This window comes from Anoplopoma fimbria, chromosome 23 (assembly GCF_027596085.1).
Source record: "Anoplopoma fimbria isolate UVic2021 breed Golden Eagle Sablefish chromosome 23, Afim_UVic_2022, whole genome shotgun sequence".
NCBI classification, from domain to species: domain Eukaryota; kingdom Metazoa; phylum Chordata; class Actinopteri; order Perciformes; family Anoplopomatidae; genus Anoplopoma; species Anoplopoma fimbria.
Window position 1 is genome coordinate 9,743,907 of NC_072471.1, and position 24,187 is coordinate 9,768,093.

Genomic DNA, 24,187 nt, shown 5'->3' on the forward strand with positions numbered 1-24,187 from the left:
CTTAAATAGTTAATGTACTCTCTTTTATACAGTAGCCGACTCCAGAGGTAACACCCAAGGTTGCATATTTTACAGATTGTTTGTGTATTTACCCCAAATTTCCAAAATCTTCACTGACAACAAAGAGACTGAAACTTTCTCAACCGTCCAAATGCTGTAGTGTAGTGCATAGCATGCGGTGGCTACTTCAGCTTGAATTCTCAGCAGCTTCTGAGGCATTTATCAGCAACATGTGAACGCCATTGCTCATGAATTGTGTTCATTTTTTTTTTTGCCAAGACAGTAAAATGTTACAGATTTACACCTTTGAAATTGACTTCACAATGAATGTTTATTTCCATTATTTTCACAGCTGTGGTAATAACAAGCTTTCTTTGACATGGTTGACTTAATCTGTTTTAATATTAACTTATTTATTTCATCCAACACACACACACAAACACAAACACACAGACTAATACCAGGCTCTAAATGCATGACAAAATATTATTTCATGGTGTTGTTGTTTCATTTGAAACGCAGCAGTTTACATTTTTGGTGTCTACTATCCATCCAATTGAAAATACAGCCCATTAAAGTCACTATCAGATGTGACTCATATGATTAACAGGAGTAGGACAGATTTTCAGGTTTTCTTCCAACATTATTATTGGGTTGTTAAAACGATTTTATTGACTTGATAAATAATAATAAAAAAGGATCATTGTATTTCAGTACATATAATTCATCCAGGAGACAAACTAATAATAAGTTCATAATTTATGAATGTTGGATCAGCTGATTGGATCTGCTATCACACAGTTTATTACAGCTACAGGACAGGAACTGATGCCCAGAGGTGTAGTGTGATCTTGAGAAGAAGGTGTTATGGGTGGTGGAGAGATGAAACAGCCCGTGTGATCACATGAACCGACACATCATCTGATGCTTGTGCCTGAGTTGTTTGTGGATAAAGACAAAGTTTTTGGACTGCAGTCTGTGTTTCTGAGCGTATCAGCAACTCTGTATGTGTCTACGTGTCAGTGTGGTGGAAAGAGTTTCGGGGCATCTTTGATGAGTGATGAAGAATTGTTGGAGAGGTCAGACTTTGCAGATCTTTGGACTTTTGATTTAGCGCCACAAGCAGGTCCAAAGTCGATCTTATGGGAAACATCTCTATATCTGCACGATGGATTGGCTCACGTTTTAGTACAAACATTCATGTTCCCCAGAGGATGAAGCCTACTTAGTTTGGTGACCCTCTTACTTTATCTTTAGTATCACCAGCAGGTTGACACTTGTCCCACAATGGGGAAAGTTCAGACCCATATCTTGACAAATATTTGATGTCAAGGACACCATTTTAGTTGATCAAGCAACTTGGTGGAGACATCCATGGTCTCTCTGAACCCCTGACTTTTTATCTGTTGCCATCATCAGGTCAAAATGTCAACTTGTCTATTACTTTGGTTTATCTGTTTAACAGTTTGGATTTAGAGCCTAATTCTTGTTCTCTTCTCATACCCTATAAACGTCAATGCCTTATCATATGACCCAGTGCATCAGTAACATTGAACATACTGGCCTTTTGACCAATCAGCTGTTTATTTAACCTCCCGTTTGCATTGCAAGTCAATACTGTACACAAAGAGATAAAAACAGTCTCAACCGTAGATCAAAACCAAACCATAACCTGGTAAAAAGTGTATTCCTGTGTACCTTAAGTGCAGAAGCTCTTACTTCCACTGATCACTAAGTCTTTGTCTCTTTCTCCGTTCTCTTGTAGGTGATCCCTTCATCCCAGGCCTTGTGGATTCTCTTTCTGCCTTTATCTGAAGGAATGCCCTATTGATTCCTGCTTTATAACAAAGCACATTGATCCCAGTGAGGTTGTTGGAAAGGCCTTGATCAGAGCTATGTCAACACTCCATCAGGATATTTCAAGTCAAGAAGGACTACAGTAGAAGATTCTTTTGGGACATTCATCTTAACATTTTTCAGCTTTTACTGAGTTTTTGTCTAATTTTGAGAATGTATTTTTGATTTACTTGATTTCTTCATTTGAAGCGGACACATTTTCATCTCTACGGTAAACGCACCATATTCTCCTACCATGTACGGTAGCTCCCGTTCCGTCTCAAAGCTAGACGTTGTTGGATCCAATGGCAACGGGTCGGTGTCCGGGAGCCCCGGTCGCTCCCCGCGCCTCCCTCGCTCCCCGCGCCTTGGACACAGGCGGAACAGCAGCAGCAGCTCCACCGGCGGACTCACCGGCTCCTGCAAAACCCTGTCCATGGAGAATATTCAGTCTCTGAATGCCGCCTACGCTACGGGCGGTCCCATGTACTTCACCGACACGTGCGACGACCCGATCGGCATCGGGAGCCTGAGCAGTGGGCTGAACCCCTCGATGCCCAAAAGCACCATGACCCTGGGCAGGGCCGGGGCCAGGATCCCCTATGGGGTCAGGGCGGCCATCATGGGGAGCAGTCCCAACATTAACTCTGGAGGGGGAGGTGGTGGGATGCCCAGTGATGCAATAGCCTTTGGGGGGGATATGCAAAACCAGCCTCAACAGGCGGCTACTGTGCCTCACTCCATGAGACAGGTGAGGCAGCGCAGTGTTTTCCTTTTTTTTTTTTATTGCTGTAATCTTGAAGTGGGTTATGTGCTGGATTATTTTTTTGGACTGCAGCAGTAACAATCTCCACTGGTTGCCTGGCAACCTCATGGCAATGACAAGACTCTTAAGAAGTCACTGCTCCCTGGCAAAGAAATAGTCCCGCACATGAATTTAAGAATAGGCCGACAAGGAACGTGTGGATAAAATTGATTCAGGGTGTAGATAATGTTTGTCTAACCTTTTGGGGCGAAGACGAAGAAACGTGAAAAGATAAAAATCAATTTCACTCAGCAGGCAAAATGTTTGGTCACACGTGAATTATCCTCCTGCATGATGTAGAAGTAGCACTTTGTGATTCAAGGCAGTTTAGCCTTAAATTGAGCTTACTTTTTTAAGGGTTAATATTTTCCTCTTAAGTCACGCCTCAGCTAAATAATATAAGAGCTGTGTGGGTTTCCGTACAGTATGTTTAAATAGACTAAGGTCTGCCCTCCTACTCCCTCTGCACCATTAGTCATAACCTGAGAGCTCCTCTCTCCAAGACGTACCTCTCCTTCCTCTCCCAGGGCTCCCGCCTCCACCTAATGCTAATTATTACTTCAACAAAAAATGATTTATTCATCTCTTTAATCTTATCTCCTTTGCCAGCTTTCCTCTACTCATGTCCCAGTATGGTACATTAATTGTGAGGATGCTTTTAATCCAAAGCTTTACTTTTTATTTGTAATGTTCAATCATTTTAAAACCTTTTCTAACTTTTCATTTTCAAAACTGAAAGATGCTCTGTGAACAAGCGTCTAACCTAAAAGGAGTTTTTCAAAACCAAAGTAGAGTCTGTTTATTGTTTAAAAATTCATCCAAGATATTTTTTATTCCTCGGTACGCTGCTGTTCTGATGTCTGGATGAATTAAACATTTGCATGGGGAGCATTTCTCATTAATACTGAAGTTAGGTTTGTTCTATATGAAACATAGAAACATTTGCCTGCGCATTTGAAGTTTTAATCAATAGTCTCAAAGTGCTTCACAAACAATAAGTGAGTTTTGTATTCTGTATTTTATTTCTTAGATTTTTTTAGATTTTGCAGCACCAGCAGTGGCTTTCAGGGGGAGTAGATCTCTTGTTGTTTTGCTGTTCTGGGATCTGCTATAACCAGCTTTTAGTAGTGACAGCTGCAAAAAGACAAAATGTTTAGAAAGAATGGAGGAACAAAAATAAGGACGTTGCTATTGTCTAACATGTCACACTTATGCTTTATGTGTTTGTGTGTGTTACCAGGTGAGAGACGGTGCGATGTCGGACCTACAGACACAGTTAAGAGAAGTGCTGAGGGAGAACGAACTACTACGCAGAGAAGTAAGGACACACACACACACACACACACACACACACACACACACACACACACACACACAGACACACACACACAGACACACACACCTCTGAAGACACATCCATTTATGTTATATAAATGGACAAAGTCAAAGCCAATGAAGTGAATCAATATCAGCGGGCAAGTTGATCTTTAATCAACTAATGGATTCCAATAAACATGCATTAAAACAGAGTTGCAGTAATTGTTATGGTGATTTCTTTCAGCTGGAGGCTAAAGAGTCCAAGTTGAGCTCCTCTATGAACTCCATTAAGACTTTTTGGAGTCCGGAGCTGAAGAAAGAGAGGGCTCTGAGGAAGGACGAAGCCACGAAGATGTCCGTGTGGAAGGAACAGTACAGAGTGGTGCAGGAGGAAACACAGGTAGGAAAGAAGCGTCCGTGCGTGTGTGAAACTACATGTGTGTTTCTGTTGGAAGGTATCTTGAGAATTGCTGCTGTTGCTTGTTGCTCATAGTCGAAACCGAGTAACAAATGGACAGAGGATGAAAGGATCGATATGTCAAAAACTATATCCTAACCAGCGTTGGGTTAATAACATAGTCATCGCTGCTGATCCAGCACCTGCAAATTGAAGAAATCCAAGTTACGTTGAGCCCAAGCCCTGTGGATTTTAGTTTTTTGTGATCTAGCTTTTCTACTCTAGTTTTGCCAGCAAATGTGACCGTGTTGGACCGGCACAAAGGGGAGCATGTCGCCATCCTTTTTATGGACTGTTCTGGTGGATTTGTCTCCCGGCGTAAGACGGCCTTGAAGAACGGGTAAACGGATGAAGCGGGGCCACCTGGTTGGGGACTCCCAGCTGTCTGTTGGTTTAGGAGCCATCTGGATGAGACGGAGACACAGCCAGTCTGGCAGGAGGCAGTAATATTATACAAGACATGATTTGCACACGTCCACACCCGCTGCCTCGCAGTGACTCATTTCACACGCTGTCATCTTGACTCCGGGCTAGAAAGTGCTCCGTCCTCGCTGCATTTTCGGTCATTAACGGGTGCCTCGTATCTCGGCGTGTGTGTGTGCGAGTGCGAGTGCGTGTTTTGAACTATTTGGGGCTTTGATGTTGCTCCCAAGACTCCCAAGACAAATTTAACGTTGAAGTTATTATATGTGGGAAAGCACTACAGGTTGTGAAATTACATCATCATATATTAAATCACTCTCTAGGAAAATTTACTGCCACTTTGGTGCGTGTGTGTGAACATTTGCCAGTATGCCTGTGTGTGTGTGTGTGTGTGTGTGTGTGTGTGTGTGTGTGTGTGGGTGCATCCATAATTCTCGGAGTCTAAGTGTGTGTCTTGTGTGTGCACAATTATTCAAAGTGAAGCCGTGTGCGTTACAGAACAAAGGAACAGATGAAACGTTGCTCAATCTATCATATTCCCCCTCAGTTGCCTTCACACTTACACACACACACACACCCACACACACACACACACACACACACACACACACACACACACACACACACACACACACACACACACACACACACACACACACACACACACACACACACACTCCTGTTTGAGTGTGTGCGCACCTGTGTTCTGTTATGTTGAGACATGTAAGAATATTTTCTGTTCTCTAATGTTGGCAAATATGTGCTCTCTCTCTCTCTCTCTCTCTCTCTCTCTCTCTCTTAATCCCTCCCACTTTCATCCCCCTTCTTTCCTCCAGACAAATGACACCCTTTAAACCCGAGGCATCCCTTTTCATTTCCTGATCTCATTATCCCGTCACTTTCTCTTCAGTCTCTCGTCTCTGGCCTTTCTCTGTCCTCTTGCTCCTTTTTTTTTCTCTCCCTCTCTCTCTCTCTGTCTCTCCCTTCTCTTACTCATTCCTCTTCCCTCCTTCTATTTCTGTCATCACACGGTGAGTCAGCTCTTGCCTCCCTCCCTCCCTCCCTCTCTCCCTGCCTTCCCTTCTCTCTCCTTCTTCGCCATCATCCCCTTGTTAGAAATCAAATTAAGTTACCTCCCAGTCATTTTGGGATATGTGTGCATCCACACACACACACACCCACACACACGCATGCTCGCTGGGTCACGCCCCTGCTGAGGAATGCACATACCATCTCCAGCCTACGTCCTTCCTCTTTTCCTCCACCCTTTCCTCCCTTATTCACCTACTTCTTCACGCCTCGGCCCACTATCTTCACCTCTCTTCCGCCCGCCTCGTTCGTTATCTCTTCCTCTCCTTCTGTCTTCTCTCCCTCTGATTAACTCCTCTACTCTCATATTTTTACTATGTGTCACCATAGTGATGCAAATACAGAATAACCGACATTCCAAATCTCATGTTTGTACTTGTTAGGGGGAGCCAATATTACTTACTAAGCCATCAATATAATAAATGATGGCTTAGTAATCTACAACACTCTCATATCTATAAACTGCTCGTTGTCTGTTGTATATTTTGATAAAATAATAATAATTTATTTGATTTGTTGTGATTATTCAAATATGTATACAAAAAAATGAATCAACCACAATTACACCATACGATCATTTATTAATTTAAGTAATTTATTAAACAATAATGGCAAACATCTGGTTCAAGGAATCCTGTGTCGCTGGATTTGCTGCTTTTTTGTCTATTATATAGTTGTAATTCAAATACCTTAAATTAATGCTCTACGTTGGACAAAATAGACAATTTTAAGATCAAAAAAGCCAATGGGTGTTTTTTTACTCTTCGTTTTACAGTAAATATGTGAATTATAAGAAAACAATCTAGAGATTTGGCTTTGAATGTGATTTTTTAACAGTGGAAGAATTTGCTTTTTTAACTACTATTTGTTTAAATACTTTTCAACCGTGGATACTGCTGTAAAGTGGGGGGAGAAATTAATTTCTCACTTAGATTAGATGGGAGGCTCTTTTTGTTTCTTCCCCACTGAGCTTTAAATTATCATTCTCTCCCTCGATGCTGCTAGTTGCTTTCTCTCTCTCGTCTCTCTTCCCACATCCACTCATTTCCTCTTAGCACAGCGTCTCCTCGTTGTCACCACACTCTCCATCTCTCTCTCTCACTGGCTTCTCTTCCTCTCCGTCTCACCATTTCACTCCCACTTTTCGGACTCCCTCTCCATCACGACCCCCCCTGTCCTTCTCTTCCCTCTCCTCGCTCTCCATCTGGGCCTGTGGAGCAGACACACGCTGGTCTAATAAATCAATCGGTCTGAACACGGATGCCTGCTCTATTTATTCCTGGTCACTGTTGTTTGTCTCCTTTTGTCACTTTTAGTGCACACACCTCGCTCTGGTTTCAGGTGTGTGTGTGTGTGTGTGTGTGTGTGTGTGCGTGTGCGTGTGCGTGTGTGTGCGAGCGTGTTCAATCAATTCGTTCCACCTCTATGATCACAGCAGGTAGGTCCAACGTTTCATGCAGAAAGAAAGAGAAGCACAGAGAAAAAAAGAAAAAGATGAAGGAATGTCTGGAATGCTAAAGGAACGCTTTACTTTCTTTTTTTCTTCTTTCTGCCCCTCTTTCCTTCTCTGTTAGTTAGTTTCTTTCATTCTTGTTTCCCAAAAACACACACCTTTTGTCTCTTTTCTCTTTGACCCCCTGTCAGTTTGCATTTAATAAATATATATATATACGCTCAAGCAGAAGGCAAGCAGCAATTAGCATTCATGATTGTAACCATGACACCCAGGGTTTAACTTAGCATCACTGTTTCCTTTCTGTTACCACACTCTGCTTAAAATACATCCATGTGATTAAGGTTTCTTTTTAGAGCTAAAATGACGCATTTCTAACGATGTTATTTTATGTCTGGAAAATAAATGAAATGATTACAATACGATGTAATATGAAATGCATAATGAGCACCTTAATTGATGTGCTTTTCCGAGATAAATGTAAGAATAAGCACTTTTTTTTTGAAGTTTTTGAACAGACTGTTCTACGTGGTTTGTCCCAGCGCTGAGTCAACACCAGCTGAACAATAAGCACCCTGTCTGTCTTTTTCTGGGGCTGCTAGATGCAATCTATCATCTACTGTACTCCGGGCGAGCCATCTGACGTCATAACTGGCATGTGTGTGTGTGTGTGTGACTGTGGGAGTGTGTGTGTGAGTGTGAGAGAGAGAGAGAGAGAGAGATGGTGCATTTGTTTGAAAAAGAGGGTTATTTAGAGTTTAGGTTTTGACAGCAGTCTCATACGTGTTTCAGACGTGTTTCAGACTGTACATGAGTGTGTGTTTATGTAGCATGTAGACATAATGCTATCGCTGTGTGTGTTTGTGACAAAGAGAGAGAGAGAGAGAGAGAGAGAACTGTACCAGGAGGGAATCTGTGCCCTTGGGTGTTTGTTGGCAGGCTTGCTTACGTGTGTGTCAGGACAATTGGGCTTTTTGCATACACAAGAATGCGTGTGCGTGTGTTTCTGGAGGCACACATTGCACAGCCGCCTGCATGTTTATAATTGTGTTTTTGTATTTGCATGCGTGTATAAACAGTGCACGCATAAGGACAGACGTGCATTGTGTAGGACTGCTCCTACCATCTATATTTTCATCAAGAGCGTATGTTTTTGGAATCTTGCAACAATTTGTGCATGTCTAATGGAAACGGAAGTGGCGGTGGTATGATGTCAGACGTTGTGCGTGCGTGTCGGTTGTACTTTTACTGCTGCACTGTTTTAATAATTTAGCCCCAAGGTGCCAGAATAAAGGTACATGTTTGTGTGCGTCTCCAGTGGAGGGTAGGAAACATGTCCCCTCTTCCTCTATGGTAATTCATGAATCTCAATGAGATTGTTTTCAGTTTGTCGGCTTCAGTAAGATCATATTGTTGTGTTGTTGGAGGACTTTTTGTTCCTAGTTTTATTTTTAAATGTCAAAGTAATATTCGTCTTCAGCCAAGAGGTTGGGTTTTATTTTTAGCAGAATTTGAAAGTGGTAAACCTAATAACAGCTGATACAAGTGGCTGAAAGGTCTGGTGGCTTGTCAGCTCTTTCTCTCAGTGTGTGTGTGTGTGTGTGTGTGTGTGTGTGTGTGTGTGTGTGTGTGTGTGTGTGTGTGTGTGTGTGTGTGTGTGTGTGTGTGTGTGTGTGTGTGGTGTGTGTGTGTGTGTGTGTGTGTGGGAGGTGTGTGTGTGTGTGTGTGTGGGAGGAGGTTAACCCAAACAGGCAGGTGAGCACAGTGCCCGTTACACCTAGACAGCACTTCACCTTCAGGTCGAGAGCAGAATGACAGCGATAGAGAGATGAGAGAGAGAGAGAGAAGGAGTGATTGCCTTTCTTCTCCTGTCCCTCCTTATTTGCCGTCCTCCATTTTTCTGCCCCTTTTTCTCTCTCTCTCTCTCTGTCTTTGCTGAGAGCGACAAAGTTGGAGAGAAGGAGACACAGACTGGCACTTGAGTGTATTTTTACGCTTTATGAACATGGCAGTGAACCAGGGCTTTGGGCTAATGTGTAAACCACCAGAACTCTGATTTTATTTTTTCCATGGAAGTACTGAAACCATCTGGGACCAGTTATATTAAAATCGCAACCAGAGACATTTATTCACTTGTTTTTGTAAGAGGACTCTAAATAAAGAATCAAATGCAGTTCTTGATAGAAGACAAATGGTTGCACCAAAACACATAACTGTAAATAATACTGTAAATACGCCTTGACTGAGTAAAACATTATAATCACCACTCAGCATCTAATGTTATTACTCCTGCATTTGACTTAAGCATCTTGCATTTCTAATTCCATTACTCCAAGCTGGTGTTCAGCTTGTCCTCGTGGGTTCAGATTAGTTAGAATCCAATAGAAATGGATGATGCCAAGTGTTTCCTTTGTGAGATTCCCATTTACTGTACAGATAAAAAAAAAAAAATGTTACCAGCTAGAGTTTTCTCTGCCAGCTGGCTGCAAAAAATGCTTTGCCAGGCATTCCCTATACCAGCATAGACCTTAGAGACAGAGACAGAGGAAAAGGATGAGTCACAAAGATGGATTGAGATGTAAAGATGTGCTTAAACAAAGAGAGGAAGAAGGAGGAAATTAGGAAAATGGATAAGAAGGATAGATCAAACCGTAACTCTGGGCGACAAGTGCCAGGAGGAGGGAGGAAAGGAGGAAAGGATGGAGAGATAAATGGACGACACGGGCGAATTGAGCTGAAAGCAGCAGATGAAAATGCAGAGAAATGGAAAGACTGATGGATGTTGATGTGACAGGAGAGGAATGGGTGGGGAAAAGGAGGGTGGATGGAAAGATAGAAGAGACAGACTGACTTAAAGAGAGGAGTCAGGGATAGAGGGAGGAGAGAGGGAGGGTGGGGAAACTCTAGGAAATGTAGGATATTAAAGATGAATGAAAGGAAGAATAAGATTGGTTGAAAATGTTGATTACATTTCATCTGAATTTTACTTTTCTAGTATTAACTGGAAATGTAAAAAAAGAATCTCTTGGGTGGAACAGATGAGGCATAGGGAGGGGAAGGATTTATGGGAAGTGAGTCAAAGAGATAAAGCTGAACACACACACACACACACACACACACACACACACACACACACACACACACACACACAATGCAAACATTGTGTGCATTCCTCAGGAGTCATGCTTCTGAACTGCAGATCTACATAAGACTGCTGACTTGCTCAAAAGACAAGATAGGTTTGTCTGTTAGGTCATCTTATCCAACAGCTGATAATGGCCTCATTGTACGGGGAACTGTGTGTGTGTGTGTGTGTGTGTGTGTGTGTGTGTGTGTGTGTGTGTGTGTGTGTGTGTGTGTGTGTGTGTGTGTGTGTGTGTGTGTGTGAGTGAGTGAGTGAGTGAGTGAGTGCGCAATCACCATTATTGAACCAGAAAGCATGTAAACTGTGATGTATGTCAGTTTAAACAGCGTGCACATTCCAGGCCGTCTGATTGGTTGTGTTTCTCGTCTCCTCTGATTTCTTTTCATCAATACAACGTTCCCAGTTCTCACCAGTTAAATTACTTTTTTTTTTGAAGGATTTTGCGATTATTTTCTCCTAAAGTGAGGATTGTTTTTTGTTTCCACCAGAGAGAGAGAGAGAGAGAGACAAATATATGTTTTGGAACAATGACTTGGGTTGTTCAGACTCGGCTGGTTTAATCAAATAATTCGAGGCAGAGGCCAGACTCTGCCTCCTTGAGTTTTTTCCAGCCTGTCTTTTGATTCATGATACAACCTTCTTTAAAACACCGTGACAACCACCTCTCTCTCTCTCTCTCTCTCTCTCTCTCTCTGCCTACCTCGTCATCCTTCTTCTGTTTGCCGGCCATCTGCACATCTTTTCATCCTCTGCTCACCAACCTATGACTCATGATTCCTCTCTTGTGTGTGTCCATGTGAGTGCTTGAATCTGCATACTGAAGTGTGCATGTCCACAATCACGCACACGTATGTCACGCTTACTTTCCCCACATTTTAGAGTTCAAATGTCCTAACTTAATACCAAAACCTCCAAAAATGCTTTAATATTCTTGTCTACCTCTGCATTTATGTGTGTGTGTGTTGCCGTTTTCGGCGGCTTTTGTGTGTGTGTGTGTTTTTCACACATGAATGCTCATCAGTAACAGATGGTCCTCAAACCTGTGTGTTTGTTTAGTCGGGATGGAGAGATAGGTGAGGAAGAGAAAGAGAGGGATAGAGAGAGAGAGGGAATAAGGTAAATACAGGGAATGATAGCGGGGGAAGAAAAAGGCAGATGGACGGAGGGAGGGGGAGAGATGAAGGGATTAGAAAGAGCAAGAAGGAGAAACATGGAGGGAATTTAACCAAGAAAGAGAGGAGGGAGAAAGAGAGAATAAAGGAGGAGCTTTCTACACTCAGGAGTATATAAAACTTTAACTTTAATAAAGAAAGAGAGAACGGGAGGAATGACACTAGTTTTCCTCTTTTAATTAATAACAAAATGTTCACTTTACAGTGGAAAGAAATAGAGACGAGACAGATTTGAAACTGAAGGAAACAGAGGGGTTAGTTCTCCTTCTCTTCCTACAAGGCTGTGATTGTGTGAGCTTTCTCTCCACTTTCTCCCTCTCCAAGTGTGTGTGTGTGTGTGTGTGTGTGGAGTGCTGTGGTAGCCATGTCTTTCCTTATAAGGAGTGGGTTTGGGAAGAGTTAGTGAGGAATGAACAGAATTACAGTGCAGTGACTCCCCCTTTTTCTTCTGCTGCTTTTATTTCTACTCTGCCCTTCTATATATATATATATATATATATATATATACGTGTATATATATATATATATATATATATATATATATATATATATATATATATATATATATATATATATATATATATATATATATATACGTATATATATATATATATATATATATATATATATATATATATATATATATATAGCGGCCTATCCCTCCGGTTCAAAGAGCTTGACATCCATAGTGTGTTTAAACCCACTGCTGTACTGACCCTGATGTTGCATCTCAAAGTGACTGATTAGGGTCATCATTTCCATTTCTCCCTCCTCTCTATTTTATTCATTCTCTCGCTCATGTAATCTCTTTCATCCATATTATTCCCGTCTTCTTTTGTAAACACAATCTGATACTATTTTCTTCCATCAGCTAGCTTTCTGTCTTTTGGAAAAAACAAGGGATTTTCTCGGGTTTCTTCCACTCATTCCCTCTCCTCTATATTTAATTTCCTCCTCTTCGCTCTGTTCTTCATCCTCCAGCTTTATCCTCTGGAATGAAGAGAGAGAGAGAGAGAGAGAGAGTGTTAATCTGCCTGTTGTCTGAAGACCGAGTGGGCGAAACTCACGGTCATTACGACCGCTGCCTCCAACATTATGTCGGCCTGTGGGCATTATGGTGCTCTGTGTGTGTGTTTGTTCATCCAAGGAGTGTGTGTATATGTGTTTTATGTCACAGTGTGTGTCTGTTTGTGTGGTGGTGGTGGTGGGGGGGGAGCGTGACTCACCCGTTGAGCGCAGAATAATCGAGGGATGAGAGGGAGGAGCAATAATGTAGAGATGGTTAATATTGAATGACAGATGAGCAGCGGCCTGAGGGGAGGAGAAGGAAACATTGTCACCATATTCACAAACGGATTTTCTCTTTTCTTTTTTTCTTTTAGAATTATGTAGGATGCTCATTAGACAAAAGAAATGGGATCATTTATTTGTTATAATAAGATGTTTTTCCCTTGCTTTCCTAAAGTAAATCCTATTCTTTTGGTATGAATTCATGTTTTCTGTTTTGTTTTTTTGCAAGAATTATTTTCCTGCTTCCATAGTAACGTATTGTATCCATTATATTGAATTCCAATATTTTTGTAAATTTAAACCATCTGTTTGCTAAAGCCGTTCAATTTGTGGGAAGCCCTTCTATTGAGGTGGATTTGATCAGCTCAAATTATTATTATTATTATTATTATTATTATTATTATTATTATTATTATTATTATTATTATATTCCTTTATTGATCCCCATGGGGGAAATTCGGGTGTTGCAGCAGTTCAACTACATAGAAACAGATAATAAATACACATATTATACAGCATGGTCAGCATGATGACAGACTGTGGTCTCCGCTGTTGTTGTACAGTCTTATATTGAGTTCCTCAAACAGATTTTGATTCACCGCTGTCTGTATGGACAGAGTATAGGCTATTTATTGTTGAATCGTCTTTGTGAGACGTTCGGAGATTCTTATTCTTCTTATATTTTTTTAAGTTTAGGCAACTCAGACATTTGTTGCTTAAAAGTTTCAAAGGATGGAAAAAGGTAATGTACTAGAGCTGATGTTGTATTAGTTGTGGTCTATCATATGAATCATTTGATGCCACTTGGTACTTTTGTTTTTTATATCAACTAAACTCAGAAAAAAAACAGGCACAGGTGGCCACCAGCCTTCAGCCCCCTCAGAGTCAGACAACAATACAGATGGATGCTGATGAAGGCAGCCTGTTGATGGAACTCGTCACATCTTCAATGTGTGTTTATTGATTTTACGACCAGAGTGGCCACTAATGTGGAGACTGCCGGAGTGCAAGTAAACTCTGGTTTTTCGAGTAACTTGGTGTCTTAAGTGCATGTAAACACAGTCATGGCGGTTTCCACAGATGGTATTTACAGTCATAATGAAATTTGAGGAGTTGACTGACATGTCTTGTGCTCATAAAGTACACAGACATGTCATTTCAGGCGGCAGTCTCATTCATAAAATTGAATACCAGCAACATGTGCATAGCCGATATGCCACGGGGTTTCCAAATGTGCCGACTAAGAAGATATGAAGAATTAAAGTTTTGTTTTGTTGAACGTCACTGGGATCAAGATAATTTCCTCTCTTGCACTGGTTTGCATCAGCTTGAAGAATTTATCGGTCCCTCCCTTAAACATCTGAAGGACAGATTTGTCATCATGATTTGTCTTGTTTTTTGTGTGTTCGTCCCGTTTGTACACAGTCCACATTTACTTCTCTTTCTTGCTATGTCATCATTTGAATGCGAGTTCAAAGTGTAAATATAGCGATGAGCAGTTGGCAAATCAAATGGGAAATAGTCATGTATATGTGTTTTATGTCACAGTGTGTGTCTGTTTGTGAGTGGTGGTGGTGGTGGTGGGGGGGAGAGCGTGACTCACCCGTTGAGCGCAGAATAATTTTTAATAATTTTTAATATAGTATTTCCTAATATTGTTCGCTTTGCATCCTGTTGGTGTGTCCAACTGTACGTGTGCATGCATGTCTCAGTTTTGAGTGTCGACCAACCCTCTCAGCCCTCTGTGTAATCGGGAAGTGTCTGACAGGGTCAAAGGTGAAGAAGCAAAAGGCGACTCAGCAGAAACTGAGAAGAAAAACACAACTTGTATTCTGACCCTCTCTCTCTCTCTCTCTCTCCTCCTCTTCTTATCATCCCTTCTTCTATTTCTGCTGGACAAAATTAAAACATTGTTTTTGCTGCCTTCTCCTTGTTTCCTTATCTCCTTATCTCCCTCTCTGTTTTGTCTCCTGCTTCCTTTTTATATTTCACTCCTGCTTTTCCTCCTCTCTCTCCTGTGGTCTGGCATTTCTCTGCTCTACATTCCAGCTGAGTGTGTGTGTTGGGGAGGAGTAACGGTAATTGCACAAGCCCCTGTGTGCGTGTGTGTGTGTGTGTGTGTGTGTGTGTGTGTGTGTGTGTGTGTGTGTGTGTGTGTGTGTGTGTGTGTGTGTGTGTGTGTGTGTGTGTGTGTGTGTGTGTGTGTGTGTGTGTGAGAATCTGAATTCTTTATATGTAAACCTTTGAAGTTGTGGGTGTTCACACTGTATTTAGTTCACTTAAGCAACACACTGATTTTTGTTTCAGTGAGCAAGACTATTGAGGCTTTTTGTGTGCGTGTGTGTGTGTGTGTGTGTGTGTGTGTGTGTGTATGTGTGTATGTGTCTAGCCACATCAATTTCTGCCACTCTGACATACTTTTGGATGCCTGATGTGAGTGTGCTGTTCTGACTGATACAGCGTATAATGAGGCAAGTATTGCGCATGTGCATTAATTTAATGCCTAAGTAGGACAGGAAATGTAATGTGTGTGTGTGTGTATGTGTGTTTCTCTCTGTCCATTTTTTACACCCACACACTTGTTTTTCAATGTTTTTATTCATAACTATGGTGGCAACCAATGATTCATTTCATTAATCGACTATTTTCTTTCCTTTTTTTTTTTACCAATGTTGGATTAATTGCCGGGTAAAAGGAAAAGGCATTTCATACACGAGGCAGCTTCAAAGTGCTTCAAACTCTAAATGATTGAATATAAAGACAGTGTGAGAATGTACACAAATGCAGAGGCTATGCTGAAATTAAAAGACATCAATTCTAAATTAAAGCAATAAATATTAGAAGGCCCCATACATAACAGGATTTTTGAGCTGGTTGACCCTGTAGGTATTTGTTACACAAGTTTGTGTGCGTGGTAACTGTTGAGTGTGAAAGTGTCAGAAAATAAGGAAAATGAGGTCAGTCAGTAAACAATCAGGTAAACACTGTTAGCGCTGTTAGCGCCATCGTTTAGTTGAGAGCCGTTGAGAGGCAATAAAATTACCCCAGATCTCTGATCTTGCACTTGGAATGTTTGTATTTTTCTTTTGATAAAGTACATCAACCAAATAATGGAAATATAAATTGGACCGTTTTGAATTAATCTTCTGTTGATCTGCTAATACATCAACTTTGTATTCATGCACTATTCAAAACAGTTGAGATTTTGTACAAATTGTTGCGTATTTTCATCGTATGGGTGGGTCACTGTTTGCAATGTCTGAGGGAGGAATTGTAGTTGTCATGGAGACGGAGGGATTAAACCAGAGAGAGGGAAAGGATACTTTCCATCACTCCGTCTGTCTGTTTATAAATGTCAGCCATCAACACGAGTGTGTGAGGAGCTTTTGCATGAGTCAGCAGACAAACCCCACAAGACAACACACACGGTAATCCAATAAGAAGAGAAAACGATTTTGTGTTTTATTGCTATATTCTGCACATCCGTCTCAATGGAAATATGAAAATGAACAGAACAAGACGAAGCAGCAGACACTGCCCTGGGCTGCCATGCAACATAAAGCAGAGCTACTGTATCAGAAGACAGTTACTTAGATACTTTCATCCTGTTATTTTCCTCTGTCTGTGTGTGAGAGCATAACCTTTAAATGTGATCACTTTCTTTTCTTTTCTTCTCCTTCCTCTTCTTTTATATCCAACTGTTTTTCTTTGCCTCCCCATTCATCCATCTCTTTCTCTTTTCCTTTAATCTTGTTCTCTCCCTCGTCAATGTTGATTAACGATGGCTGCAAGGGAGCGATAGCACCTCTAACCTTTTACGTTTCTATTTGAATCTCCTGTTGACTTCTACTCTCATTCATGCATTTCTCTCTCAGCACCATGCTACCTGTATTATTTTGTTTCTGTTTATCTTACTGCGTGACTCGTGTGGTGATGGCCTGGCTGTTGTTCAGGTTGTGTGTGATGCATTTTACAAAAGCCTAAAGGACATCATAGTGACAACACACACACACACACACACACACACACACACACACACACACACACACACACACACACACACACACACACAGTTTAAACTCTTGTGTTGTCTGACTCAGAGGTCATGTCACGTTGTCCTCAACCATAATGGTATTGGTACTAACCGGCCAGCGCTCTTTTATCACACACTCACTTACTCCAGATGACACACTCATACTCTGTCAGTCAGCCAGTCACTCAAAACAAACCATTGCAAAAGTCAGCCTTGATCTATTTTATGTATTGATCCAGGTACAAATCGATCAAACTTAGTTATTTTTAGATAAACACATTGATGTATGGATCCCTTCAGTCAGGTGATGTTTATTTGTGTAGCTCAATGTCATAACGTGCCTTTTTAGGCTTTACAGTTTCATATCAGTAACCATTAGGGTTAAGGTTATTTTCTTTAGCGATTCCAATACCTCAACTCAGTGTATCTACTTAATCACTGCATTGGCTTCCAGTTCATTTTCACAATGATTTTAAAACGCCGTTTAAATACCCACAAGGCTTTAAATGGTGCAAAATTATATGAAAGATTTTACCACTTATTAGCCTGTGAGATCAGCTGATGTGTTAGATCAGCTGATAGTGGCCTTCTGAGCATTGCCTGACTGGTGACTCGGGGCTATCATGCTTTATCAGTCCAAGCCCCAGAAACTTTGGAACGACATGAAGGCTAAGATTAGGTTTGTTAAACATGTCCCTGCTTTTAAATCTCTTCCTAAGAAATGCTTCTTAAAAAATAAAAACATTGATTTTTTTCTTGTGGTGAAACACTTTTAAGCATTGGTAGTTTAATAACTATATAAACATTTTTTATTATTAGTATTGTTTAATAATATTACTGATATAACTTATCCAATATTGGTGCTCACACTTTCCTAGATTTGTTATCTGTATAATTTACTGCGTTGATTACATTGGAATTATTTTTATGTAAGTTATCATGAGGTCAGGATCTTATTTAGCAATAAAAACTGGTGCAGCCCTTTAAACAATACCAGATCGGGCCTAACTACAACTACAAGAATTCAAGAAGGGGGTGGGTGGTAGTGGCGTTGCCTCGTCCATAGTGCATATCGTACTGTTGTGCAATGGAATAATACAAATCTTCACAATGACACTCTTCTGTTAACTTGTATTTAGAAGTCTAAGTTTGACTTCTTTCTCTCTCTCTCTCTCCAGCATTTTCAGTGCACCATCCAGGCTTTACAAGATGAGCTCAGAATCCAGCGAGATCTCAACCAGCTCTTCCAGCCCGATTACTCCGAGTCCAATCACTTCGGTAACCAGAACATCCCCCCTCAGGAAATGACAGAGGAGAACTTCCTGCGTCTCCACGGGGAGTACGAGCGTCAGGTGAAGGAGCTCTTCCTCCTCAGGAAGACCCTGGAAGAAATGGAGCTGAGGATAGATACACAGAAACACACGCTAACTGCCAGGTAAAGTGGGAACATTTGCTTTTAGGTAATTTCTCGCTGCCATTTAAGGCTGCCAACGTGTGAAGTGTGGCTTTGAATCTATTTATTTTATTTTCTAACAGGGATGAATCCATAAAGAAGTTACTGGAAATGTTGCAGAGCAAAGGCCTGTCGTCAAGGGCAACAGAGGAGGACCACGAACGGACGAGGCAACTGGCCGATGCTGAGATGACCATCCACCAGCTGGAGGGCCTACTGGAGCAGAGAGACAAGGAGATGCTACAACTCAGAGAGGTGTGTGTGTGTGTGTGTGTGTGTGTGTGTGTGTGTGTGTGTGTGTGTGTGTGTGTGTGTGTGTGTGTGTGTGTGTGTGTGTGTGTGTGTGTGTGTGTGTGTGTGTGTGTGTGTGTGTGTGTGTGTGTGTGTGTGTGTCTCTGACCGGCCAAGGAGAAACCAAGTGCATTCAAGCATTCACATGTGTGTGTGGGTGTGTGTCTTTGTGTATGACAGATGTGAGTGTGTGCTAATCAAACCATGGCAAGACTGGAAGGCCCCGTGGTTCTTCCAGTCTTGCCTCATTATTCAGTTTTAATACAACATAGAAACATTAACACACACACACAAATACACAGGAATGCACACTTTATCCTGTTTTTCCACTTCATCAATGCGTGTGTTGTTTAATACAACAGCTCCCTCTAGTGGAGAGATGTTCTCAATGAACAACAATTATCAAAGATGGACTTTTTTTTTCTTCTTTCAGTATAGAAAAAAAACTTTGATGCATCTCTTCTGGACACATTAATTCATTCTGTTTATTAATAAAAAATAAAAAAATTAAGTAACAAGTAAATGGAATAAAAAAAAGCATTAAACATTATATTGAGGTACAAAAATGTGTAACAATATATTTTTTCACATAAACACATAAACCTTTTATGACCGGCTCCAAATTCACCATGAGCCACAACTGTGAGGGATAAATGCATTTAAACACGCACACACACACACACACACACACACACACACACACACACACACACACACACACACACACACACACACACACACACACACGAGCAAGAGCAAGTGATGCATCTTTAAATGTATCATAGGCATCAAATGTCTGAGAAAGAGAGTTGGGAAGCAACATGATGTTCTCTCTGATCGGGTGTAAAACATGATTAGGAGATACCGTCTCTTCAAATTATTACCAATCTCTAACACATTTTCTGGCCGTTGCTTCACATTGCATCAGTGAGCTGGACAGAGTTTCTGTTTTTTGACAGTATTTTCCAACAGACGTTGTTAATGGCAGAGCAGGAAAACCGGAAAAACATTATGCAATATCTGGAGGATAGTTTCAGTATGGGTTAAAGTAAAAATTACTGAAGTAAATAATTAAGTGTCTAATTAAGTGCAGTTGTGTTACAGACTTCCTGCTGAGCCGCTGACACTTCTTTTTTGGACATTGTTCATTTCATTAATTAACAAAACAGTCCTTGCAACTTCCTGCAGCTATTTTTCGAAATGTTTCCCAAAATGTCCCCAGTGGGGATCTAACTAATGTGCAGCAGAAAAAATGGAAAAATGTGTATAGGAGCAAATTAAATTAGTATTCAGTAGCGATGAACTTAACATTTGCACATCATTTTGCTTAAAATATTATTTTCTTCTGTACTTTTTTGCAATGACGGCATAAACTCTTATTTTACCTGTAACACCCCCGAAGAATATCTGTATGTGTGTGTGTGTGTGTGTGTGTGTGTGTGTGTGTGTGTGTGTGTGTGTGTGTGTGTGTGTGTGTGTGTAAGAGATTGTTTGTGTGGACATGAGCATTCATAGCATTAATGCTAACGCCTTAAGCCACAGCACCCTACTATCCCTTTCACATGTGTGTGTTTTGTGCTTTCTGGCTCATACATTAACTGTCTTTGTCAGCCTCCTAAGTGTGTTTCCTCCAAAGAAGAGCAGTGATGCAGACGCAGCTACTGCTTTCATTGCCCTCCTTCTCCCTGTCCTTTCTTTCTCTTTTTGTGCCTTTATATCTCCCACTACCCTCTCCCTCTCCTTCTCTCGCTATATTTGCTCTCACTTCATTTGACTAGTGAGTGGTGCCAGCAGCCTGACGGATATCATTTTGTTGCATGTAGCTCAAATTAGGGTCGTTAAATTAGGACTTTGGAGAATCTACTGAGAATTTAGGGAATTTTAGGAATAGAAATGTAGTGGAAATCTACCAAATTCTTGCAGTTTTTTTGTTTTGTTAGTGATGTATTGTTAGATATTATTTTGTGCCAGGTTACTATATGCTTCTTTAGGAGACTGAAACTTGCACCCTGTAGTTTAATTGTTAAGCATTTGAAGCCCTACGATCGGATTTCTTCATTTGAATGGAATTGTTTGGTTTCATTATGATTTTTTTTTAGATTCAAGACCATTTTAGATTTGAACCTAAAGGTTTTAAAGCTTTGAGTTAATTATTTGAATCAGCATCACGAGAGGCGGTCAGATTTAACCTCTCGTTCTGATTTGAGGCTGATCCGGTGTGAGCTTAGTCGGTGGCGTTCCTCACAGTCAGAAGGATGTGGGACGGACGGATCGACCCCAGGAGGCTAAAAGCCAGCGCCACTGCGAGAGGGAGACACCTCATTCCCGCCTCCCCCTCCATCCCCATCTCTCCCTCGTTTCCAGTTTCTCCCTCCGTCCCCATTCAACCTCCTTTCCACATGTCTCCCACCTTTCAACCCTCCCCTCCTTTCTCCCCTTCACGCCATCACCAACTGTGTTCCTCTCCCTCCTTCCCCGCACCTTCTCCTCGTTCCCATCGCCACTCCATCCACCCCGTCGTCCTCCCCTCCTCCTGTCCTCCCCAATATCCCTCTTTCGTCGTCGCCTCCTCCATCCATCCTTCCCTCCATCACTCTCCATCCTTCCCTGCTCCTTCTCCACGGCCTACACCGGCCATTCAGCCCTCCCTCCATCCCCCTCCGTCAGTCGCTGTCGCCTTCTCTCCTGGCCCACGACCTACTCCGCCCTCCCTCCATCCCTCTGTGTCTCCCTGTCTGTCCCCCGCTGACCATCGTGGTGTCTTTGTCCCTCAGGAGCTGCACAGGAGATACGAAGCAGCTCCAGAATCAACAAAGACCAAGGCCCTGCAGACCGTCATCGAAATGAAGGTAAACAATAATCTGTTGATTATTTCATAAAAATCTGCTGATATATAGTTCTCAGTTGTTTTTTTTAAATCCCAAATATTTATATCAGGAATCAGCCTCATATATCCAGTTTCTATAAGGCTATATTTATTATAAATCAGTGAAACACACTGTAGTTTTTCAACATAACGCATCATAATAAATAAACTGAAGGTAACACTATAACACAATTAGTGAGCCTGAGTTTTGCAGTATGATTTAAGTTCAGAACTGAATCAACCTGAAAATTAATTTTTTTCTTTTAAAACATCAGCTAAACAAAATAACCTATATTGTAATATTAATATTTTCCCTTTAGTGCCCAGCCAAAAGTGGACAGCGGAAGTTATCTGACATGATAACAAGCCTGCTTGTTGCCCAATTATCTTTGTTACTAAAATGTTTCTCATCATTTCTATAATAAAGCCTTAGTTTCTTTTCTTTCCCTAAAGTCTGTTCCACTTTCCCAAGCATAACTGTTGGTAAATTGTGCAACTTAACTTGCTTCCATCAATTATTTGTGCAGAAAAATTGCCTTTGATGTCCATCTTGACTCAAAAAGTTTGTCCACAATCTGCAAACATATCTTTTGGAAATTGAAATACAAACACGCAACAATATTTTTTTTTCATTTCATTAAACTATACTTTTTACCAAAACTTTTTACTTTAAAACTCCCATTATAACTGAAATGATTTCCTCTGGTGGAGGCACAGATTTTCAAACCCTGAAACAATTCACAGTTTTAACAGGAAACATTGGTTTCTGTCATCCTCTTACATGTTTCTACAGAATACGAGATCAAATAGGCAAATCTGGCAAAATAAAGGTTATATCCAAAGGAATGGTTAGGGTTAGAAATGTAGACCATGTACAGTTTTTGTTCATTGTTAGCTATTTCATATAGGTCTTGTTTACACTGAAACTCGAAACCAGCTAGTTATTACAAGTACTGAAGATCAAGGCACTAAATGATGTTAGTAACTCAGTATTAACCTCGCCTGCCTTCAAAATGATGTACGTATGTTCTATGCCTCCGTTCCTCAATCAAACTGATGTAACCTTTCATAAGGACTTTTTCTTTGATTGACTGTCCAGCTGTACTCATCTGCCAGAAATACCAAAGGAATATTTGTCATTACATGATCATATTTATGGCCTGGGCACAGTAAGTCACGCCTGGTCTTCTGCCTTTAACATGAGCATGTTGATGTCCTGCCAGGATGCCAAGATCAGCTCGATGGAGCGCATCATGAGAGAGCTGGAGGACGAGGTGAACATGCTCAAGTCCAACGGGGCTCTGAGCAGCGAGGAGAGGGAGGAGGAGATCAAACAGATGGAGGTCTACAGATCCCACTCCAAGTTCATGAAGAATAAGGTGACAGATTCACACACACACACACACACACACACACACACACACACACACACACACACACACACACACACACACACACACACACACACACACACACACCTTTTCTTCTTGTCTCTCCATTTTTTTCCTTTCATGTTGGAAAAGATTGCAGGATTTTGCTGGCTGGGAAATAACTCGACTTCTTTACACTTGACGGATACAACTTTAGTGTCAGGAACAGGAAGGGTTACCGCGGCAGCCACGCTCATTAAAACAAACCAGTACTTCTGTCATGTGGGGAGACGAGACAGTTTGGGAATTCAGTCAATGTTTTTTTCCTCTGTTTGCTTCTCTTGCTTGTTTGAGCTGGAAAAAAAAATGTTTTTGTCTCTGGTGTTTTTTGTGGAAGGTAAATCACACACACACAAAGTCATTCTCAGCTCGTTTTGAATACGTTGCCTTTTTGTTTCTTTGATTTCATCATTGTTAGCATGTATTAATAGTAACACACCAAATGGCTTACATTTTTTTTTTTAAATACCGACATCATCAATATGTTTACAGTCTTAAAGTGTAGAAACTACGAACCAAGATAACTATTTTCTGGCTCAATTAGGCTATTTTCAATGGACATACCACTGTAAAACAATATTTGGCCTGTTTATAAAGGCACAAGGAAGCCATAGAAATGGTTGAGAGGAGTGTATTCTGATTAAAAGTACCGATCAACATCCTAGATTTTCAGTTTGGAAAACCTAAGACAATTAAGAAATTCTGGGCCATCAATTAAAAAGATTATTCCCACAGAGAGCATTATTTTTTTTTAAACACCTTTTTTACAGGTGCATGTCAATAAACAGCTTGTAACAGTGTCATAGGTTTTCACATGTCAGTTTACTCATGATCCTCGTCATTTAAACTATTCTTCTCACTGACACACAGGATGCACAGCGGGTGTTTTTCATGCATTGTTTCAGCATGTGAGGCCTTCGGCTAAATGCTGATTGTGGCCCTTTTGGTCTGTGAATGTGGCGGCTGATTTGTTGTGGTCATGGTGTGACGCCCTCCTCTCCTGTCAGGTTGAGCAGCTGAAGGAGGAGCTAACTCACAGCCAGTCAGAAAAGGAGGAGCTAAGTCAACGAGCCAATGAGCTCCAGCGGGAGTTGTCCGCAGTAAGAGACACACCTCTGTGTCGGTTT

The 24,187-nt window shown here is 41.1% G+C and overlaps 1 protein-coding gene across 1 annotated transcript in view; it reads left to right on the top strand.

The window, feature by feature from the left end:
• LOC129112474 (ELKS/Rab6-interacting/CAST family member 1-like) overlaps positions 1-24,187 on the top strand; it is a 153,536-nt gene that overhangs the window by 7,518 nt on the left and 121,831 nt on the right. The window contains exons 2-9 of the mRNA XM_054624589.1: positions 1,766-2,587; positions 3,882-3,959; positions 4,203-4,358; positions 18,199-18,455; positions 18,557-18,728; positions 21,539-21,613; positions 22,854-23,009; positions 24,068-24,160. Of these exons, the coding sequence (XP_054480564.1) occupies positions 2,093-2,587; positions 3,882-3,959; positions 4,203-4,358; positions 18,199-18,455; positions 18,557-18,728; positions 21,539-21,613; positions 22,854-23,009; positions 24,068-24,160 (1,482 nt within the window). The 5' untranslated portion in view covers positions 1,766-2,092. The remainder of the gene's footprint in view (positions 1-1,765; positions 2,588-3,881; positions 3,960-4,202; positions 4,359-18,198; positions 18,456-18,556; positions 18,729-21,538; positions 21,614-22,853; positions 23,010-24,067; positions 24,161-24,187) is intronic.